General features: G+C 44.2%; 1 protein-coding gene across 2 annotated transcripts in view; it reads right to left on the bottom strand.

Annotated features, from left to right (window-relative positions):
* The window catches only part of SNX9 (sorting nexin 9), a 105,634-nt gene that overhangs the window by 10,455 nt on the left and 71,423 nt on the right, over nucleotides 1-23,756 (bottom strand). For both annotated transcript variants that reach the window (XM_059401337.1, XM_059401338.1), the window contains 7 exons: nucleotides 22,582-22,666; nucleotides 21,306-21,431; nucleotides 21,069-21,186; nucleotides 12,468-12,598; nucleotides 7,993-8,096; nucleotides 6,460-6,563; nucleotides 2,520-2,597 (listed from right to left, as the gene is read on the bottom strand). In XM_059401337.1, coding sequence (XP_059257320.1) covers nucleotides 2,520-2,597; nucleotides 6,460-6,563; nucleotides 7,993-8,096; nucleotides 12,468-12,598; nucleotides 21,069-21,186; nucleotides 21,306-21,431; nucleotides 22,582-22,666 — 746 coding nt within the window. The remainder of the gene's footprint in view (nucleotides 1-2,519; nucleotides 2,598-6,459; nucleotides 6,564-7,992; nucleotides 8,097-12,467; nucleotides 12,599-21,068; nucleotides 21,187-21,305; nucleotides 21,432-22,581; nucleotides 22,667-23,756) is intronic.

Genomic DNA, 23,756 nt, shown 5'->3' with positions numbered 1-23,756 from the left:
TTTTATCAAATATTTTCCATGATAACCCGTGAGGATTAGTGCCTCATGGATCTGTGCAAAGGCCATGCGCACGGTCTCCGCATGCTCTGCGTGTGTCTGCACTCCCAGAGGGAGCGTGGAAATTTAACATAATCCGAGACTTTCTCAGGCTGGAACCCTCCGAATTACTGCAAGATCAAGCGTGCGGCGCTGCCGCACGTCACCAGCGCGTCTGAGCAGAGGAGGACGTGGTAAGACACAGCGCTCGGCTCTGCTGACCTTCATCTGCCTTGAGACGTTGAAAAGTGAGTCCAGGGGGACTAGTGAGTCTAGGAGAAGTTCTTTGAAAACAAGATCTCTAGGAAGCTGAAGGACAGTCCCCACATAGCACACTGCGCTGACTTAATACTGTTCACACTTGACCCAGGGCCCCAGGCAGCGCGGATGCTGGATACGCACCGACTGACAGCCCGCACTGACTGACAGCCCGCACCGACTGACAGCCCGAAGCAGGGCCAGCCGTAAGGAAGCGAACGGTGCCTCTGTGCGGCTCGCACGGGTGGGTGTGGCGGAGAAGGCGCAGCGCCTTCAGGGTCATCTCTCACTCCACCCCCCACCCCAGGATGTCCCCATCCTGCAGGGGTCTCCCCCCACTGCAGGGAGCAGCCCTATCTATCCTTTCTGCCGGGGTGCTCTGCGTTGAAATTACGGACAGGAAACTCCAGAGAAGCTGACTGTTCTGAAGGTCTGCGGATTCTACCGAAGTTCACAGAATGACAAATGCATGGGAAGATTTATGTAGAGTACGAGGTACCAAAGAACATCTTCAGGACCCATTTCCCAGATTACCAACTGCCTTCTCTTGCCCCCTTTCCAAGACTTCCGGCGCCACACTTAGTGAAGGGTGAGTGTTTGTCTCTGCTGGCATCGAGCAGGAGAACAAGTGAATCACTACGAGGTAGCTCTGAATGATTTTTACGTTTTTCTGTCTGACTTCAAGGAATGGAGTCCTCAAGTCTGGGTCCATGCTACCGGAAGGACCTAACAATGGCTACACAGCTCATCTTGGAGTGGTTCCATTTCTAGTTAGGATGGGGACAACTGCAGGACTCTTACTCTCGGTGTCATAATACCAAATAAGCTAAAACATCAGCCTTCTCCGTCAAGTCTCCTTCATCGTGTGGGGATGAAGAAATCCAAAGGAACTCAATTCAGAAAGGCCTAGGTCTGTGCCCTAGGCAAGCTCCGCAGAGTCTGGAGGCCCCAGGGGAGGAGGAGGGAGCCTTCCACCGGCAGAAGGGCTCTGTTGGGACCAGGAGGCTCTGCTCTGCCTTTACCAGATGGGTGGGGGCTGGTGTGAGGAACCAGCACCTGGGGGAGCCCCAAATGCAGAGCCAATCTGCCCACAGGGGTTTTGGACACTAAGGGGTGATGGCGGGAAGTGGGGGTGGGGCTGGAGGACAGAGAGCCCCCGGGGAAGGCTTAAGGAAGATGAGATTCAGGTGGGCTCCGACATGGACATGATGGGGCCCTGCATCTTCACTCCGGTCGAGATGCCAGAGAAGCACAAAGCCAAGAGCACTCTGGGGGTCCTGCCAGCACCTAAGTGATTGGTGGGGCCCGACACCTGGCTCCTCCATCACCCCCGGCGGCATGGTGGCCGGAGGGCTGGTCATTCCAGGCCCACGTTCCTCACCTTCAACATGAGGGGCCAGACGGACCAAGCCTCAGAGCTCCCGTCCGATCCGAAAGTTGGGATGGTGAGGCACAATTCAGCCAGGACTTACGTGGGAGCCCCGGCTCTTCTGGCCAGAGACTCATTTCTTGTTCCTGAAAATACTCAGACACGTCCACAGACCCATGTCCCCTGAGCATCAGAATAAATACCGAGTCCAAGGTACCAATTCCACCATTTCTGTAAGCGACCGGACACACTCAAATTCAGCCAGCGCCGCTCACCTGACAAATAATACTTTTACTTGCTACCTGCTCCACAGAGCAAACTAAGCAAAAGTTCACCAAAATGTGCTTGTTCTCACGAGTGCTGTCAATGTAAAGAACAATGAATTCCAGACACCACGGGTCAGACAGACGGCACGGGACACGCCGAAAGTAACTCTAGGTCGCGGAGAGGCCTCAGGCAACGTGAATTTGTTACTTAGTCAGAATGTTCCCTCCCAATGGCCTTGACGTGCTCCGGCCTTCGCAGCAGAAAGACCGGCCTCTGAGGTTGGCAGAAATGAAAGCCAGGGCCGGGGGTGACGGGTCACCGCTGCCTGTTCCAGCAAAACACAAGAGCCACCTCCGAGCGCAGAGAAAGGCCAAGAACGAGCAAGAAACACGGACGTAAGCAGCCTCCGCCTCCACTTTCCCAGAAGCAGCGAGGGAGGTCGCAGGAGCACTGGGGGAGCAGCCCGGCCCAGTCAAGGGTCAGTGACAAGGGTCCCCAGCTGTAGCATCCCTGTGGGGGCGCAGGGCCCGAGGGGGGCTGGTCAGCACTGGACGCTACGGGCCCGAAGGATAAGAAAATACGCACGCACCTTGGTACCCGCTGGAGCTGAACACCGTCGCTAAGCTCTGCAAGGCCTTCCCTATCTTCTGGTACTCCTTGGGTAAGGCTGAAAGAGAAGGAGGAAGATGCTGGCGATGGGTCCCCCGAGCGAAGGGCAACAGCATCTATTTCCCCAAAGTGATCACTTCCATCATAAAAGAAATCTTTAGCAAAACTGTCGGCTTTTTAAATTATTGAAATTTTTTTCAGTAAAATTGGCTATTAACCGGTTGTTCAGTTCACGGTGGATGCGCTTATTACGAACGACCACCCCGGCGCACCTCCTCACTCACTGCGTGAAGCCGGAGCCGCCGGGGGCTCATCTGGAGGAGAGTTTCTAGCGGCCAGAGTCCTCCCGCATGCCTTGTCTTAGGACCACCATGACAGCCCCTCTACCGGGGGCAGGCACACTGTCTCTGTCCCGCGGGCTAGGAGAACAAGGCTTCGCTGAGTAAATGGGCTTGCTGAGGGCCGCATGGGGAACAGGTGGTGGATGTGGCCTTTGAGACACCTGCTTTCCCTGAAGTTATGTATGCGGGACTGATTATCTGCGAGATAAGACTGAAGGCAACAAAGTGTGCGGAAAAATGCGGCAGAAGGTCCCACAGGGCCAGGAAGGACGGATTTGAGTTTTTTCATCTGTGTAACACTGTGACATGATGAATGAAATGATTTCTGAGGGTCCTTCTAGTGCTAAAATTCTAGGATTCTAGGATCATTCTGGAGAACTTTCTAGAAGAGTCTCTGTATTTTAGGCTATTTTTTGTTTGCATCTATAAATAGTCCCCTTATACACATCTACTGCTTTTCAGCAGAATGCCTTATTTGCATTTGAAGACTTGAAGTGCAGTATTAAGAAGAAAAATTCAAACGTTTCTTTTACAAAATCTAGTTCAGAGAAATCTGAAACATGGTCTTTAAGTTGCAATAATCAGGAGACACGATTTTAAACTCCATTAGCTTAACTTCAATAAATTGTTTGCCTTTTTCTAACTATATACGTGAGGTTAAAGACATTTGCTATGTGTTTCACCGTACTATGTGCTAGATTTCTCACTTTACAGATAAGGAATCTTAAGAAACTCTATTTTGAAAGAAAGGGGGAAAGAATATATGCTTACCTCAAATCCTAAACCAAGTGCTTCAAGCTCCTCTCCTCCCAAAAAGGGAGTAGCCTTAAGCCAACATCCTCTATTTCATAGATTTGACCTGATGGGTGATATGGGACATGAAGCTGACCGGATGTTGTCAGACACAGGGATTTAACTCTTTTTTTTCTTTTCTTTTTTTTTTTTTTAAAGTAGGCTCCATGCTCAACGTGGAACCCAATGCAGGGCTCAAACCCAGGACCCCAAGATCAGGACCTGAGCTGAGACGGAGAGTCAGACACTTAACCCAATGAGCCACCCAGGCATCCCACAGATGGAAAGAAATCGTAGGTCCAGATTTCTGTGAGATCCTTTAAATTCTGATTGTTAAGATTTATACTCAAAATATTTCTAAAAATAGAGCACAACATTCAAAGAATATGCAGATTTCAACGAATAACTACTATTATGGCCTCTTAAGAGCTTACAGCTCAAATTTATTATTTTATAACGAAATCACTGTTTGAGAGAAGCACCACTCCCCTTGTTGTTCGTGAGTTGACCCTGTGTGACCACAGGTTGGTGGTGGGTTTTGTTCTCTAGCGTTGCATTTGTGTACATTACTGTTTTGGGCCTAATTAGTGCCGCACCGAGGACATGGCATCGCATTTCTGCGCCATGAGAAAGGAGCCACCGTCCTCGAGCAGGAACAGCTGTCCTTTCCCAGCACGCGGTTCTGCGGTATCAAGGCTTATGGGAATGGCACAGGGTCATGCACTGAGAAACAGGGCCTTTTCTCCCCACAGCAGAGGGCCAGACAGTAAATATTTTGGGCTCTGTGGAGCCGCAGGTTTGTGCTGAAAGTACTCGACTCGGCCGCTGTAACAGGAAAGGAGACACAGCTGGCATGTAGGGAAGCAGGCCAGGCTGGGTTCCACCTTACAGAAACAGGCAGGAGGGCGCATCTGGCTGCCAGGCCACGGTCGACCAACTCCTGGTAAGGCTTAGATTTTATTACTATTAACTGTGCTCTGCTATCTTAGTTCAGCCACAAGTCACCCCACATTCAGCTTCCTGTTCACTGAAATTCTTTTCTGACTTCAAATTTTGTTCTTTTCCCCTTCTTTAGAAGAAAAATATCACCTGTTAAAAAATCTTTACAAAACATAAAATCAAATTCCTTCCTATGCTGAGGATCATGGTTTAATAGTGGGTATGTAGGATTTTCATTATTCAAAGTAGAAGCCATTTTTAAGAGAAAGACAAACAAAACTGAATATAAACAGTATTCTTGTAGGGTGTCTGTGTGGAAGGCCAGAACGTTCTCAGATACAGGTCTCACGGTCGGCCTGCTGGCCTCCCCATAACCAGAGCTCAGTTTCCTCTCTGGGACTCAGATGTCTGTGCTGCTGCTAAGGACGGGTTGGGAGAACAGGGGAGGAAACTCTGCAGAGTCAGTGGCCCTCGAAGACAGTGTGAACGCTACGCAGTGGTGACCCGGTCTCCGGAGCCCGTGGGGCCTCCAAGGTGGGAGTGCAGCTGGCTGGTGTGACCCCCGTGGCTGACAGGGCTGGTTTTCAGTTTACGCTATGTGACATGAGGGGCCGGAGAATGTGGGACATCATGGGCCAGCAGAGTGATGGTCTAGACACAAAGGGAAGGGGGGTGTGGCAGGCTGAGGGTCAGGATAAGAAGTCCTCGAGGGTGAAAAGGCATGGCTGGCGGAACCACCAGGGTTCACACTTTCCTAGTCTTACCCAGCTCATGCTCTCCACAGCCAATAAAACCAGCCTTTCCTAAAAATTAGGTTGTAGTGGTTGCCTGGGTGGCTCAGGAGGTTCAGCGTCTGCCTTCAGAGCAGGTCATGATCCCAGGGTCTTGATCGAGCCTTGCGCCAGGCTCCCTGCTCAGTGGGGAGTCTGCTTCCCTCCCCTCTTGCTCTGCCTGCTGCTCCCCCTGCTTGTGCTCGCACTCTGTCAAATAAATAAGTTCTTTAAAAAAAAATTAGGGCCGTAGCCAATCCAGACGGCCCCTGACTTAGCAATTTATAGACTTTATAACGGTGTGCGAGATCAGAACGTGCACTCGCGGGAAATTGTACTTGGAATTCAGAATCTGATTCCTGCCTAGGGCTGCTGATCTGCGGGAGGACCCTCTCCGCAATGCAGGGCCGTGGCAGCCCCACCAGCTGGAGACTGTCCTGCACCCGGACAGCCGTCCTGTGCCCCACTTTCAGTATAGGACATGCTCGACACCGGACTATAAAACAGGCGTTGTGCGAGATGACTTTGCTCACGTGCAGGCTGACTTCCGAGTGTCCCGAACACAATGAAGGGGGCCAGGCTGAGCCCTGGCGTGTGTGAGATCAGGCATACTGAATGCATTTTCGACTTGGGCTGTTTTCCACTTAGGATGGGCTTACTGGGCTGCAGACCCCGCGTAAGCTTGGGAAGAGTCTGTATACAACATCTTACCGAGTAAAGACTATGCAGTACCGTCCTGAGAGTACAAACAACAAACACTCTCAAAACACACAGAAAGATGAATCACCCATACGTTACAAACCCCAACTAACTAGAAACATTTAAGGCAACATGGTGTTTCATGCGGGTTCTAGAACGGGCTTTGTTGGAGACAATTCTCTGCTGTCTGAGGAGGGCTGATAAGCGAGGTTCACCCCCGGGCTGTGGCTGTGACCTGACTTGCGTTCACCATAGGCGTCTCTGAGAGAAGGCTCCTCAGTGCGGTCAAGGTCACAACACCAGTCAAGGTCACAACACCGAGCCCGGACCATCACATGTGGAGCCCGTAGCCCCGAGCCGGCCCGAGGACGGCACTTACGTCCTGTGCACCGCTTCCAGTGCTCCTGCCCCACGGTCAGCAGCTCCTTCACGCCGTCGTCCATGGCTTTGGTGAATTTACCAACGGCATCGCACTTCTGTTCTCTGTGGGGCAAAAACACAAGAACGTGTGTCCTTCACTCTGCTACCAAATGGTCAAACAGTGTGACGTGTAGGAAGAGAAAAACCAATACAGTCAGGGGAGACTTACACCAAACCTGATATGGGGGGACTTGTTTTCTTGCATTGTAATAATTGCTCTTAAACCAGGCTTGATTCGAATTTTTAAAAAAGAGGTGCCTGGGTGGCTCAGGCGGTTATGCATCTGCCTTCTGCTCAGGTCATGATGCCTGGGTCCTGGGATCGAGCCCCTCATTGGGCTCCCCACTCAGTGGGAGGTCTGCTTCTCCCTCTGCCTCTACCCTTCTCTCCCAGTCACGCTCACAATCTCTAATAAATAAAATCTTAAAAAAAAAACCCCAGCATATTTTTGAAGAATTACTTAAAAACCTACCATTTAAATTTTAACTGTTCCCCTTCACCCCTCAAATCCCTGTGAATTTAAACTAAATTATTCTAAAGTACACCAAATTTCCAGACTATCTGATTGAGCGGAATTCTATCAGTGGTAGTACTGAGTGGGTCTTCATGTGTTCCAGCAGGTACGTTAGTGAATCGCAGGTAACCTCAATACCAACCAGGTCAGGGACACTGAACATCTTAGTTCTTAGAAGATGTAAAAAGTACTAACCTGAAAAACTCATTCCCAAATCACATTAAATGGAAAAAGAAAAACAAAAACAAAAAGAAACCCCAAACAGATTATAAGAAAGAATGCACAGTGTGAGGTCTTTCCTATTTCAACAATTTTTCCCTTAGATACATATGTGCAGAGGACATTTCAGAAGACTACAGAACCAGGCCAATATATTAACATTATTTTTCTCTCTGCATAGTTGCAAGATGGTGTCTGTTTTTCTTTTTTCTTCTCTTCTTATATTTGGTAACAAGTGGTAATTGTATAAGAAAAAATACTTCTTAAAAAACAAACAAACAAACCCAAGATTTCTTGTTAGCCTTTACAAAGAAAAGGAACTACTTTTCAAAGAAAAATAAAATTTTTTTAAAAAAATTACATAATTAAAAACAACAATTGAAAAATAGCACAAAAAAGCAGGCTGACATTTGCTTCTTTCAAGGTGATGTTCAGAGACTTCTGCTTTGTTCACAATTATGTGCGCTGACTCTGGGCTACTTTTATCGTGCTTTATTAAAAATGACTAGAAACCCTGTTGTCTGCTAGGAAACCACAGACTTCAAGGTAAAAAGGAAGCAGATTTTAATCTGATGCTACAGCTAAAAACACCGTGCTTTCCTGTGCAAGGGAAGTTTTCCCGGTCACCCGACTGCGGGCCCCACGCGTTGCCACAGACACCCCCCCCGCACTCCAGCTGCCCTCGGTCACACCTGCGGAAGCCTGCGCGCACAGGAGGGCCCGGGCTGGGAAGAAGGCAAGTAGGACCACAGCGCTCACATTTCTATCAAGTCCAAGTCGGGTGCCTCTGGTTCCATGGTGGAAAATATCATAACTCCCACAAGCTCATCTTTCTCGGCCTTCCTCTTCCCACTTTTCCACTCCTGCAAAGAAGAACATCATAATGTCACAGTGGAGATCAGAGTCAAACCGATCTTCAACTCCCTCAGGCAATCAGCTCACTGACGGACTAGCTCTAATTTTCAGCAGCAGCTCCACGCCACTGTCCTCTGTACCGTGGGACATCTGTATGTCCCAAATGCAATCTCGGTATGCGAACAGTGCCGAGGTGCGAGGGGTCCTGGTGAGCTGAAGTTCCATCACTTTCTTTCCCCGTGCCCAGCAATGGAACACAGCAAACACGAGCACCCTTACAAACCCTGAACAAGGGCCTCAAAGTTGCAGGTTAAATATTTTCTGAAAAAGACAAAAACTTTTTAAAACACAAGATAGGAACCAATAGCATAAGCTATTTAAAAAAAAAACAAACTATTTTTGCAAGATACACCTATAAATATATAACTCTATATATACATAGAAAAGTGCCCCCAAATAAAATCTTTTTAAAAAAAGGGAGGGTGCCTGGGTGGGTCAGTGGGTTGGGCCTCTGCCTTCAGCTCAGGTCATGATCCCAGGGTCCTGGGATCAAGCCCCGCATTGGGCTCTCTGCTCAGTGGGGAGCCTGCTTCTTCCTCTCTCTCTGCCTGCCTCTCTGCCTACTTGTGATCTCTTCTGTCAAATAAATAAATAAAATCTTAAAAAAAAAAGTGCCCCAAACACTAGTGCACAGCAACCAATTCTTACAAAGTGAGTATGTGTGTAAACTACCCCAAGGCCAAGAGAAAAATGCGAGCATTCCAGAAGCCCCCCTTGTGTCCCTTCCCAATCACCACCCCTTCCCTCCTGGCCTGAGGCGACCAGTTATCTTCTCTTTAATGCCTCCCAGTTCCTCACGTTCCTTCCAAGTCGCGTGATCTAAGTGCGTGTCCCTCATCTGGGTCTGCTGGTTTTTCTGAACAAAGACCACTCTGGAGGTGTTCACGGGTGTCCTGGGCTCAGGCCATGCTTAGGAGTCAGGGCCACAGTGCTGTCAGGGCGCCGTCTCTGGACGCCACTGGGGCACGACACTCCATTCTGGGCACATTCCCCAGTTTATTTATCCATCCTCCTACTGGGACCCCCCCCCCCACCAGCCTGGGCCCCCCACGTGACGAGCACAGCTGCTATTTGCAGGTCTCCCGGGACACACGTGCACCCATTTGCCAGGTGGGTGGAAAACATTCAACTGTGGCAGGTAATGCCGGCCGCTTTCCCGAACTGGTCTGGCCCACTCACACGCCCGCCAGCCCTGTGGGAAAGCTGCTAAGCCCGCCAGGAGCTTGGTCTCTCGGTCTTTCTCACGTCCGCCGTCCCAGGGGTCCCGCGGGTCCAGGGGTTCCCACTGGAGGTTTCCCTTGCCTGTGCGTGATGACTGAGGAGGTTAAGCTGTTTCCTACCTTTGTGGATGACCCAGACCCTTTCTTTTACCAAAGCTACCTCACCAAACCTCTTCTTCTTCTGGCTTATCTTATGGATCTGTATGGGTTTTCTTATGTTCCAAAACACCGCTCTTTGTTGGTGATAGAAGTTCAGATCTTTAGCTTGTTTTAGCTTTAGAGTCTTCTTCTGACACACAGCGGTTCTTCATCGGAATGTAGTCTAATTTATCAGCCTCTTCTTTTCCGTGTGACCAGTCATTTCTGTGCCAGATTTCAGAAATCCTTCCCTACCTTAGGGGCATGAAGATATCCCCCCACACCCTGTGCTACCTTCTCACAGCTTTATTATGCTGCCTTTCACATTAGACCTTCAAACCACCTAGAACTGATCTTTTTTTTCAAGTTATACAATGGAAACATTCAAAGACGTTTAAAAGTACAGAGAAAAGTCTAATCCTGCCCAGACTCAGCTGTCATAGGTATCAACATTTTGCTGGTCCTGGGTTTTCTATTTTCCTCCATTCTACCTTTTATTTTCTTCTTGCGGATTTTTTTTTTATTGGAACTTCCAGATTTTCCTGGAGGTCCCAGACATCGTATCATTTCACCTGCAAGCACCTTTAATAGATAAGGCCATGTTTTAGCAACAGAACCACGATTCCAGGGTCAACCCTAACAAAATCAACAAGATCGTTATGAGGTAGGGACTGAATTTCACTTTTCCCCAATGATGCCATCCAGCTGACCTGGCACCATGCCCTGGACAGGCTGTCCTATCCCCCTTGTACTTAGCCCCATCTTTGCCATAAATCAAGTGTCCATTCTATTCTGTTGCACCGGTCTGTTAGTCTACCCTCATACCAATACCATGCCTTTACCATTAGTTCAGCTTTGTACTGAGTCTTCGGATCTAGGAAAGCCCTCCTCCCTCCCCCTTCATTCTTTTTCAAGAGTACCTTGGCTATTTTTAGTGCTCTGATTTGTCACACGTGTATAACATCTTTTCTGTTCCTCAATCCATGAAACAGTACTGGCACACTTAGCTAGGTCTTATTTCTCTCAAAATGTTTCATAGTTTTTTATGTAGCGTTTCTCTGTACATTTTCTTATACTTATTCCTAGATACATTTTTATGCTGTGATAGTTTTTTCAGACTTTCATTTCGTTTTCATTTATTGTGGGTATGTAAATATGTAATGTCTTCCATCCAGCTACCTTACTAAACATTTATTTCTAGTAACAGAAAAATTATTATCCATCCATCTATATAAGCTACTTCTGGCCAAAGAGTCACAGTTTTTAGTGATTATCTAGTTTTACACAGTCATTTAGCAGGTGAGGAAACTGTGACCAGGGATTCAGTGCCATGGCCAAGATCACAGAAGGAGTTAGAAGCAGAGTCCTGACTCCAAGTTCTTTCATTTTCCTATTCTATCAAATCCACCCAAAATCCCAGTGTCTTGATGTATTATTATTATTTTTTAAAAAAATATTTTTCTTATTTATTTATGAGAGAGAGAGAGAGAGGTCAGCAGGAGAAGCAGACGCCCTGCCAGGCAGGGAGCATGATGTGGGATTCGATCCAGGTATGACCTGAGCCGAAGGCATTCGCCCAACCAACTGAGCTACCCAGGCACCCTAGATGTATTATTTTTAATAATAATATTTTGTACAAAACACAACTTTCAGAAGTGCTTTCTGAATCAAATCTTCAGAAAATCAGGACTTTTGTTCAAGGCCATCAACTTGGGAGGGGACTGCATGGAGTTTTTTGTCTACAAAGTAACAAAACAGATTGACAGAACTCTCTTGACGAACCCAGTTTCACTACTCTGTGATTACAGGACATACTGTGACTGATCATGAAAGCTCACCAGAGAAATCACAGTTATCCTGGGCCCCTTGCAAGGCTAGAGCTATGACTAGACAAGAAAGGACGAAACACCTCCACGTTTCCCATTCCTGGCCTGGTTACATGCAGCCCACTCGAGTGAGCCTGCCGAGTATAGAAATCAGCAGCAACTGGAGATGAGGCCCAATTAGTCATACTATGTTACGTGTGTGCCTACGTCTGTAAACACACACAGAGCCCTTACTACACCTAACACATAAATGTGCTCACATGAACAAGGATAAGGAACTACAAAGCAGTTTAGCAAGTAAATCTGTCTGAAAGTTCCAACAAAGTATATAATATTCTGGTATTTGGTTAAACATGAAACTAATCTCATGACTTTCTTAGGATTGTAATGTATTTTGTATCTGCTGCTGGCATCTGAGCTAATTTACACTTTTACTCTTTGCATTGTTTTCTAAGATATGTAATATTTGTTATGAGAGAAATACGGAGAAAACATCTCTACAAAATAAAAAGATAGACTATAGAGTAAAAGCTTATTGAGAGAGGAAAAGCTATCTCCAAAGCAGACAATAATGAGATGTCAAACAGCCAATGTTTTCTTGATTCTCAACAAAGAACACACAGCCATTGGCAGAATGAATATCCATGGGGACAAAGACAGAGCAGCATTATTTACTCTGAATGGGCAACTACAGTTCTGGACAAATGACTTGGTTTTGAGAAGGATGGTCCACTTCTGAGCCTTTTTTTTTTTCATGACGTTATTATACCGCGAGGTCAAAACAGGATCTGAAGGAATCATTCACTCTATCTCCCTCACTTTATGTGGATAATATCCTGCATAGTTTGGGGCCTCTCCTATTTTTAGAACCATCTAGGGAAAAAATTCCTCACCCTATCATATCTTTTATCTCCTGCCCACTCTGGGCCATTCCCAGTTTATGGAAACCACTCTGGCAAGCATTCTTCCTCATAGCGTGACTAACTTCCCACAGTGAGGACTAAGGTTTCGGTCCCCTCTTATCTTTGGAGGAAATATGAAATAGCTAACCAACATAGTTTTAACTTTCAGACATAAAATTGATGTGAATGTGACGATTCTGAATATGATCTAAGACTATCATAAGAGGGCTTACCTTTTCATCTCGGAAATTCAGAAACTGCTGGAAAAGCTCGCTTTCTGAGATCACTGGGTGCCGACACATCCTGGTCATCCACGCCTGGAGCCTCTCCATGCGCATTTTGATGAACTCTTCTTCGAAGCGACCTGGAAGGGGCACAGCAAGAGTGACTTGGAGCATGCTGTAAAGCAAATTACTGTCACACAAAGGAAAAGCCATTTGTATCTACTGGGTACTTGGTAGAAAGTAATGTAGTAACAGGTAAAGACCATGGCAATTTTTCACTAACTTAAAAACAAGCTGTAACACAGCGAATGCTCAGAGAGACATGGGAAAGGTATGACAGGCATTTTAGTTTTTAAGAAGGAGATTCTGATTAAAAAATTAAGAAACTTTTTAATTGTGACAAGAAAAATCACAGCCACAAAGTGCGATTTTCTTCAAGGATCCATTAAGTACTCAAACTCAAAAGCAAATCTTATCTAGGTATGAAAAGCTTTGTCTGATGAATGAAGAGTATCTCAGTTCTGTGTGACCACATGAAGCTCTCTGGGCAGGAAAGGGGGTGAGGAAACGAAATTTAATAGGTAATTATTACAAAGGGCATAAAATTTCTGTATTTATAAAAATATGTCCCAACACAATATAATTTCAGATACACAAACTTAAATTTAGTATTTATGAAAAGTAACTCAGGACTGTAGCTCTTTATTCTGTTTGGTTTTTAAAAATTACTTAAGCCCAAACCAGAAAAAGACATTTTTCATGAATGTAGTAGTGCAAGCTATCATCTACCATCTCAGAACTTATGACCATTCTAAAACATAGCTTAATGAGAGATATTTCTGTTTTAAGAGCAGAAAGTCAGCTTAACAAGCCTGACACAGCAGTCATTGTGTGAACACTGAACATATTTATAAGCCTTCCAAACAAAACCACTATTAGGTAAAAGGCTAGCTACAGTCGAGTGAGGCAATCAGCTATCCCCATCCCCCTAAAACAATTCTAAAGCTGGACAGAACCCACCAAAAGTAAGTGTTCTGGAAATCAACCAAAGGCCAACAGCCATCTGAGAAGTGTTTATATTTGCAAATCTGCTGAACTTTACGCAAGAAGCGTGGAAATCCGTGGCACTCTGAAGTGGGGCGGCTACTATCTCCCTGTCCCTGGGGCGGCTACTATCTCCCTGTCCCTGGGGCTCCCACCCTCTCCTCGGTGGACAAGGAAGGTCTGCCAGTCAAGGCAGGCCCCCCAGTGAGGTGAGAGGCTGGCCTGACGTGGAGTGGGGGGACATGCCCGTGCTCAGTAGTGGTGGCAGGGACAATCCAGAGGCCAGTGAACGGAAGGGGCCAGTGACTCCACTAGCCAAGGTTGCACAACTGGGCCAACCATATTCCAGGCTGAGGCTGTGTGCAGAAACAGTGGAGGCCAGATGGGATCCAAGCCAGCCACACACTCCCGGCCAACTCTGAGGTTGCACACACTTGTAAAGGAGACACAAGAAGGCCCACATAAAAGTGAAAGCCAGGACAGCCAACTTGAAAATTATCTGAGCTCTGAATGCAGTCTCCTCCCCACACGGAGATCCATCAGCAGAGGACAGAAGTCTTAGTGGCTTGAGGCAGGCTTACCACTAATCTACACAGACACAAGGGTGAACCCCAGGAAGCCAAACTTAACAGAAAAAAAAAAAAAAAACCCACAAAGATCATTGAACTTCAGGGAAGAGAGATTTCAGAGACTTGGCCTGAGCAAGTTACTTACCAAATAAACCAATAAACATAAATTAGAAACAGCAACTTTCAGAGACGAAAAATCAGAATCGAGAACTGCTAAAATATATTCTTTGAACTGTTCCGTTTTCAACAAAATATTAAGAGATATGCAAAGAACCAGCAAGGCATGACCCATACCGTCAAAAATGTAGTCAACAGAAACTGTCTCTAAATGCCTCTGGATGTTAAATTTAGCAGACAAAGCAGCTTCTAGAAATACACTCAAAGAACTAAAGGAAGTCATGTTAAAAAATGTGAAGAGGGGGCGCCTGGGTGGCTCAGTGGGTTAAAGCCTCTGCCTTCAGCTCAGTTCATGATCTCAGGATCCTGGGATCGAGCCCTGCATCGGGCTTTCTGCTCAAGCAAGGAGCCTTTAAAAAAAAAAAAAAAGCAAAGAGACATATGACATAAAATCACAACAAAGATTCTCAGGAAAAAGAACTTATAAAAAATTAAAATGAAAAGTTGAGGAGTTGAAAATACAATAACTGAAATTAAGAAATCACTCTAGGGCTCAAATGCAGATTCAAGATGACAGAAGAAAGAATGTGGGAACCTGCAGATCAATAGAAGTTACCTAGTCTGAAGAACAGAGAGGAAACAAAAACAAAAACAAAAAAGGAAGCACAATGAACAGGCCTCAGAAAACATAAAGCAGGGCACCTGGGTGGCTCAGTGGGTTAAGCTTCTGCCTTCTGCTCAGGTCATGATCTCACGGTCTTGGGATCAAGTCCTGCATTGGGCTCTATGCTCAGCAGGGAGCCTACTTCCTCCTCTGTCTCTGCCTACTTGTGATCTCTGTCTGTCAAATAAATAAATAAAATTAAAAAAAAAAAGAAGAAAACATAAAGCACACCAAGGAACTGGTAATGGAAATCCTCAGAGGAGAAGTGAGAAATAAGAAGAAAAAATATCTGAAGAAGTAACAGGGGAAAGTTTCCCAAATTTGATGGAAAACTTTAACTGTACTTCTAAGACGCTCAACAAACCTGGATAGGATGAATATGAAGATAACCACACAAAGATACAGCAGAATCAAACTGCTGAAAGGCAGAAACAAAATCTTGGCAGAAACGAATAAAAAATGCCTCATGATGTATGGTGTGTGTGTGTGTGTGTGTGTGTGGTCAGCAGAAATCTGTCAGTAGTCATCTGACTGACACCATGGGGGTCAGAAGCAAGGGAAAGATAAATTCATCATGCTGAAAGGAAAACCGTCAGCCATGAATTCTACAACCAGTACACCTACCCTTCCGAAATAAAGGCAAAACAAAGACATCCCCAGATAAACAAAGATGTGAGAATTAACTCATAGCAGACCTGTGTTAAAGAAATATTACAGGAAGTCCTTCAGGCTAAAAAAATACTACCTCAGGCTAAAAGGAAATTACCCAAATTCACAGAGAGAAATGAAGAGCACCAGAAATACATCAATTAACATAAAAGATGAATTTTTTTTCTAATTTCTTCTCTTAACTTCTTTAAAAGACATAAGGCTGTAGAAAGCAGAAATTATTATACCATATTGTTCAATTTATAATATATTGATATAAAATATGCAATGGTAAGAGCATAAAAAGAGAGGAAAACAGAGCTATACTGGAGAGAAGTTTCTAGGAATTCTACTAGAATTGAATATGAAGTGCATTTTGACATTCCAGAAAGATGCGTATTGCATCCACTGAGGCAACCACTAAGAAAATAATTTTGAAAATTTAGTAGAAAAATTAGAGGAATTAAAACAGCACAACAGAAAATATTTAACACAAAATAAAGGCAGTAAAGACCAGAGGAATACATAAGACACACAGAAAATATCAAAATGGCAAATGTAAATCTAAATGGGTCAATAATCATTAAATATGAATGGCCCAAAAACTCTTATCAAAATGTAGAGGTTGCCAAACTTGCGAAAAAAGCAAGCTCCAACAATGTTGTTAATAAGAGACACAGACTCAAAGACACTAACAGACTGAAAGTGAAAGATGGGAAAAGATACTTGCACACAGTAACCGTAACAGAACCAGAGTGACTATATTAATAAATACCAGACAAAATAGATTTTAAGACAGGAAATTTTACTAGAGACAAAAGGATGCATTTCATAATTACAGAAGAGTTACTACATCAGGAAGATCATAACAGTCACAAACTGTATGTATACCCATCAAATAGAGATATACAGATATCTACAAATTGACTCAAATTTATATGGAAAGGCAGATGAAAAAACAGTCCAAAATTATTTTGAAAAAGAACCAAGCTAGAGCATTTACACTACCTGATTTAAAGATTTACTAATCAAGACAGTGTGGTATTGGCATAAGGATGGATACATAAATCAGTAAAACAGAATACAGTCCAGAAATAAAACCACACAAATGTTCAATTGATTTTTGACAAAATGCAAAGGAAATTCAACAGAGAGAATACTCTCTCCAACAGATAGTGCTAGAACTACTGGATACCCCAATGCGTGACATAAACCTCTGCCTTATGATACTTCACATCTTACACACTCACTCACTCAAAACGTATCCAAAACTACAGAACTCTCTGGAGAAAATATCACCAGGAACTTGGGTTAGGCAAAGAGGTTTACATCATGATACCTGAAACACAATCCATAAAAGAAACAACTGGTACTTTGAACTTCATTCAAATAAAAAGCTTTTGTTATGCAAAAGACACTGTTGTGAGAAAGACAAGACCAGACAAATTATTTGCAAATCACATTACATGACAGAGGAGTTGTTTCCAGAATATAAAGATTTCTCAAAATTCAGTAATAAGAAAACAACCTAAAGAGAAATGGGCAAAAGATTTAAACAGATACTTCACCAGAGAAATATGGAAGGGAAAGGATACTCATGAAAAATACTCATGAAAAGATGTTCAGCACGGTTAGTTACAAGAGAAAGGCAAATTAAAACAATGATGTCTAATAGACTTGTTAGAAAAGAGAAAAACTGACACTATCAAAAAGTACAAGTTAGGATGTGGAGCCCCTGAAACTCTCACCCACTGCTGGTGGGGGTTCCAAAATGGTAGAGCCACTCTGGAAGAGTCTGGCAATTTCTTTTTTTTTTTTTTTTTTTTTTTAAGATTTCATCCATTCATTTGACAGAGAGAAATTACAAGTACACTGAGAGGCAGGCAGAGAGAGAGAGAGAGAAGGAAGCAGGCTCCCTGCTGAGCAGAGAGCCCGATGCGGGACTCGATCCTAGGACCCTGAGATCATGACCTGAGCCGAAGGCAGCGGCTTAACCCACTGAGCCACCCAGACGCCCCAAGTCTGGCAATTTCTTAAACATGAAACATATACTTGCCAAATGACCCTGTCATTCTACCCTTGGGTATTCACCCAAGAGAAGTGGTAACTTATGTTCATACAAAAACTTGTATGTAAGTGCTTCCAGCAGCTTTGTTTATAAAAGCCCCAAACTGGAAACCCAAATGTCTTCCAGTGAGTGAATGGATAAACAGATACACACAAGATGCGTGAACCTCAAAGGCATGATGCCAACTGAAAGAAGCCACCACAGAACACTACATACAAGATGCTGCCATTTTCCTTTTGGTTTTTTTTTTTTTTTTTCGGAACCAGGGTCTAGTTTCATCGATATGGTCCTTTTTTTTTTTTTTTAATTTAAAGTTTCTATTTCATTTATTTTTGCTCTGTATTATTTTCTTTTTTCTACTGGTTTTGGCCTTTGTTCTTTTCTAACTCATTAGGTGTACGGTTAGGTTGTTTGAGATTTTTTCTGGCTTCCTGAGATAGGTCTATATGCTTGGATTTATAATAATACTCTGGAAAAGGCAAATTACAGAGACGAAAAGCACATCACAAGTTAGATCTAGGGGGAGGGGCTGAATATAAAGGGGCAGCTCGAGGGAATTGGGGGCAGTGATGGCTGCATATAGTGATGCGTGTTATATAGTGCATATAGTGCATATAGTGGTAGTTGTCAAAACTCAACATTATACACCAAAACGAATGCATTTACTCTATAGAAGTTTACAGATTTTTAAATTTGGTCTTTCCTTTAGAAATTATAAGTACAAGTAAGTACAGATTTCTTTTAGAGAGAAGAGCACTACAGATCCACACAGCAAAAACTCATTACTTAAAAGGTATCACATGAACAGCATGCTGAATCTGGTCACTCCTATATACTCAAACACTTCAATTTCTGCACTTCCTAGGGAGGGAGATCAAGTGCTACAGAAGATTAAAACTATGAAGAAGCAAAGTTTCGCCCCCTCGGAAAGAAGACAACCCTCCTCCTGGGCAGAGAAGACCCAGTAAGTTAGCACGAACCTGGGTCACATTCAATTCTCCAATCAGAAGAAAGTGAAGAGTTTATAACCTACTCATCAACTGAAATTAACTAATTCATTGATGATGCTCAGTATTCCCGAAAAATTTTCTGACATTGTTGGTTTGCTTCCAAACTCTGATTTCAGATAGTTATTTTGTGCTCGTTAGGATTTTCCTATCAGGTTCCAGAGAACTAGAAAGAAGGTCGGGAGAAGAGAGGGATTTCTGATTCCCCATTTCCAACTCATTTTAGGTTTTCACCAAATCTGTGTGTATACCAGATTTGCACCCAGGAATAAAACCAGATTCATTCAATATGATTTCACAAAGAATAAAATCTATCAACAAATAAAAAACACCAGCTGGGAGTTTCTCATGGATTGATTATCCAGTCCACAGAAATACCATGACATCATCTACTTGGCGTTCCTTTCTCTTTTCTCCAGGATGTGAGTGAGAGGCGAGTTTATATAATAACGATCTTGTGGGGACCACAGGCAGGAGGCAAACGAGAGAAGGGAGAAATAAAGTAGCTTCTGTGCTTTTCGGTTTCCTCGGCACATATCCCAGTCAGTGAATCAAAGCTCAACTTTCTTCAGACCGAGAGACTGTTGCTTCCTCGCTTTTCTGTGACACCCCCCTGGCTTCAGGCCTGCACTTGAAAAAAAGAAAAAAACCCCAAACCTTCGTATGGGGGGAGAACTGTGACTCTACAATGTTTTAAAATAGCACCGAGTTATCTTAATCGAGAATAAACAACGCATTAAAGCCTAAAAGACAGAAGAAATCCCTACAACCCTCAAGCAGCTCATTAGTCTGTTTATCTGGACACCACGAAGCACGTATTGCGCTCATCAAGCTGATAGAGGAGAATGTACAATTCAGGAAAACGGACTGAAATTTGAAAAGAAGGAGAAAGGCAGGACTGAAGTCTTCATGGAAATCAACTTTAATTTGCCAAAGGAAAGCTGTGATGTCGAACAGTAAGGAGGGACAGTGAGTATGGGAACCGGGGGGGCGGGGAACGGTGAGCTCCTGGGGTAGAAGGAAGCAGCGACCCATCTATGTCACCCCGGCTGCCCTGGCTCCGTGAGGGACACGGGGAGCCACCCCAGGTGACGGCCAGGCTGTGTCAGCCACTGGGCAAGGCACCCCGACTCGGTTCTGCAGAGTTTGGAATTTTTGGCAAGTTTTCCAGAAAAAAACAAAACAAAACGCCACAACCAAAACAACTTCTGTAAAAACAAAACTTCAAAAAATTTCAGAGAAACCTAAACATACACCAAAGTAAAGCACAAAGTAAAGTTTTAAGGAGACTGGCGTTCTTATCCTCAGGGAACTTGTTCAAGCTCTGGCATCAGATTCCAGGTCCTGTTTGCGCAGTGTGGAGCAGAGCCTGCCGACCGGCTCGGCTGTGAGATGTGCACCAGCTGTGCATAGGGGATATCCGTCCCCATGACCCTGGAAGCGTCTAGAGCTGGCTCGGCCATCGGCTGCTGGACTTGCTCTCCAACGACCACCTCAGCCCCCGCTGAGTGAGGACTCAGCCCCCTCTGTCCTCCCTGACCCCCAGGAAAGAAGCCTTCCTTCACGGACTCCACACGTCCCCACTCTGTGCTTGGGTCAGCCCAGCGAGGTCGCTCTTCCTTCGAGACCCCTCCAGCGCGGACCTTTTAGGCCTTGACTCTCTATACCTATTAGTTTCATTTAGCTGCAAATCTTCTAGCCCCGTATTAAAACTCTTCCTCATCTCCAGTAAAGCTCAGCTTCTTTCCATATTAATTCCAAGACAAACATACTGAGCCCTGAGTACTGATATTCCAGGTGTTATACAAAGGCTGGAGGTTAAAAAACAAACAAACAAACAAACCCACGATACTTCTCAAAGCAGACAGGAACAAATACTCTGTGTTTACAGGGGCTGTGAATTATCTACCAGAGGATCATGTGAGGCAGGGGGAGCAAGGGACACAGGACACTTTCATAAGAAAAGGGACGGAGTCATAATCAATGAGAAACAAAAACACTTAGATACTAATAGTTGCCAAAACACTTGAGTGGAAAACCTGGCAACTTCTTACGTTAATGCCTGGAGGCTCTGTGGCTCTTGCACCTGATGCCTCCCTACTTCCAATGAGAGCAACACGGCCAGACCGCACAGCATCATTTGGCTCAGATATTTTTACTTCCTTTTCAGGCTATTTGGATCATCTATTTTCCCAGGTGTTATTTTTCATATTTAAAGAATTCCATATTTCTTTCACAGGACATCGTGTAGCAAGGATGACACAATGACTTCGCTAGAACTTAAGATATGTATACAAGAACTCTGACAGAAAATTTTATGAAACATTCCTATTAGGTGTATATACTATACACAGTATATACGGATGTACAGTATTTTCCAAACTCGCAAGTCTTATTCTTCCAGAAGATGAAAATTCATTACTGATTTACATTAGGACAGATGCTCTACCCACTGTCTCGTTACTTGTCATCCTGAGCGTCGCGCGCACTCACCTGTGACTTGCTTATCTGGAAGAGACGGGATAGGAATGGCTGACCCAAACTTAACCAGGAGACGTTCATATAACCAGTCAAAGTGCTTATACCTGTGGTTTACAGATCGATTAGTGTTCTATAATACAAGGGAAAGAGAAGAAAATGTTACCAATGCCAACTACAGAAAATGAAGAAAAAGCACATTTTTGCTAGGAATGCAAGCATGAGTCTGTTTTTGAAAACTCAGATACTCACAGTAGGTGTTAACTGATATTCAATGTAGCTTTTCAGACCGTACATTTTGGAGCCTTTCCTGGGATCTGCTACTACACAGTCAAACGTAGAGGTAGGATAGACCCACATTGGGCCATAATCTCCAACCTACAAAAACGTTTCAGGGAGAGTTAATTTTGTTATATGGAAAAATAATATGTTTGATATAAATCATCAAATGATTCTTGTTAGGACTCCAAGTCCTTTGGACGGTCTTTCTTGCTCTTTGAAAAATTCTATGAATGCTCTCTGTTCCTGATAATGTTATATTTAGAGAAATACTTGCTAGCTCTCCATGTGGACATCCCAGGCCATGGAGAAGAGAGCTCTGTTTCCCTCTCCTCCATGGTATTGCAGGACAGAACACAATTTCCCCCTCTCCTGTCCAGTTGTCTAGTTATATGTGATGAAGGGCTAGTTTAAAAAAAAATTCCCATCTTTTCAAAGATGTAGGAACAAGTAATAATAAAAAAAATCCAGTGTGATTTTTGCATTTTATCAAATTTCCCAGGACCTAGAGGTTATAGAGTAAGACCAGATGTTTCCTCCTCCTTGTCTGGGCCTGTGGTGATTACACTCAACCCCGCCCCCAACCTAGAGTTACAGGGGTAAGTCGTTAGGGTCCAAAGACAGCCAGAGTTCTCTTCTCCAGGCTTCATCTGGAAATACAGCACTAGATAATGCTTAGAAAGAAAATCTATCGGCAATCAACATTTGGGTGAACCCAGAGAGCTTGTGTCATAGTATGTAATAATCAAGTTATTCTAAGAGAGAGATTCTTTACGGTGTCACTAACTCCTAGCCTTTATTTGCTCGCTCCTTCTGTGACCTGACAGCTGGTTTACTGGAGGAAAAGACTAATTATTACCAGTGGGAAGGGCATCTTATTTGGATAATATACACATACTTTGCCACATACTTTGAATTGGGTTTACTAAATACACAGAGTTGGTAGGAAGACAGCCTATAAAAGATAACATCAAGACGCTTCAGAGAAGAAAAATTATGAAAAGACTACATACTACAGATGTGGTTAGTTCAATTACTAGTAGTCTTAGAGATAGAAATTTTAAAATATCTACATACAATGACAGGCATCCCTTGGTGCTAATTATCTTTAGTACTCTTACAACACGAATACGTATCATCAAATGTGTTACCAAAACCCTCCAGAAGACTAATAACCCTCTCAGCTTTAAGGCAGTATAAAAGAGCTTAATTGGAAACGAAGCAAGGAAACAAAAATGAGCAAACTTACAATGATGGGAATTTTCTCTTTGGGTTTTGCTAGCTGCTTGGCCAACAAATACTGTTCCATTCCAGGTTTCGCAAATCCAGGAAATCTGGTCATGAAGATAAATGCCTGTGAGACTCCGTCTTTCCTTTTAGAATTCTAGGACTCTCGTCCACCTTTACTTAATGCAACAGTTTTAACCTTGTTCTGCCTCTCAGATGCACCAGGACTAGGAAAATGGTAAATGAAACCCAAGGTAATCAGATTGTTCGATGGCCAATTAGTCATTTAATTAAGCTTTATCTGGTAAGAGGACAGTCTGGCTCCAGAAGGTGTGATGTTTATGGATGCTGTTTGCTTAACTGGATCAGAAACACTCTCTCGCCCCACGAAGCGTAAAGGGCGGCCTAGAAAACTGTCCCCTGGGGCATGGGAGGAAAAGCATCCAGCACGGCCGTTAGAACACACGGAGCAGTGGCCACACGCCAGCATTTCTAGATCCAAATTAAAGCCACTTTCCAGCATACTCGCTCCAGGATGCCACAATTATCCCAGAGAAACCGTCACTATTCATAAGCACTTGTGCCATTTTCTTTTCGACTTGTCTCAGAACTGGTTTATGAGACACAAAAGGAAACCAGTCTCCCCCTTAGTAAAGAGACCCCCAAACATTCTAAAACTGGAGAAAAGCTGGGATAAACACACAGCCATCCAAAGCACTACTTCTAAAGAGGACAAGATTAATTTGGGTTTTAGTTTTTTTTTTTTTAATAAACAGGAAAAAAAGACCCCCAGGAAGCAAATCCCTACAACAGAAAAAGAAGCATCATTTCTACAAAAAACCAGCGACACTACTTCTTTTTCATTCGTATCCCAAATTAAAGGCTGATGTGATGGCTTCAGGGGCCTGCCTTTTCCTTCACCCTCACACGACTTACCTCTACCCTCTTTTCCCTAGACAGTGTTTAGACCGAGCTCATACACGAGAGAACAAAGAGGGGTCTCAGAGCTGAACAGTCCTGGGTTTGAGTTCCAACTCCCACAATTAATAGCTACGTGGCCTTTAGAGCTCCAGCCTCCTCATGGGAGGAATGGGACGAATATGACCTGCCTTTTAAGAGGATAAGGGAATTAAACAAACGAGGGAATTAAATGAAGGTGTTATATAAAGAACCTAGTATATGTATTCCTAAATTAAA

The sequence above is a fragment of the Mustela nigripes genome, chromosome 5, assembly GCF_022355385.1.
Source record: "Mustela nigripes isolate SB6536 chromosome 5, MUSNIG.SB6536, whole genome shotgun sequence".
NCBI lineage: Eukaryota > Metazoa > Chordata > Mammalia > Carnivora > Mustelidae > Mustela > Mustela nigripes.
Note: the sequence above shows the minus strand (reverse complement) of the source record. Positions and strands in the feature narration are given on the sequence as shown.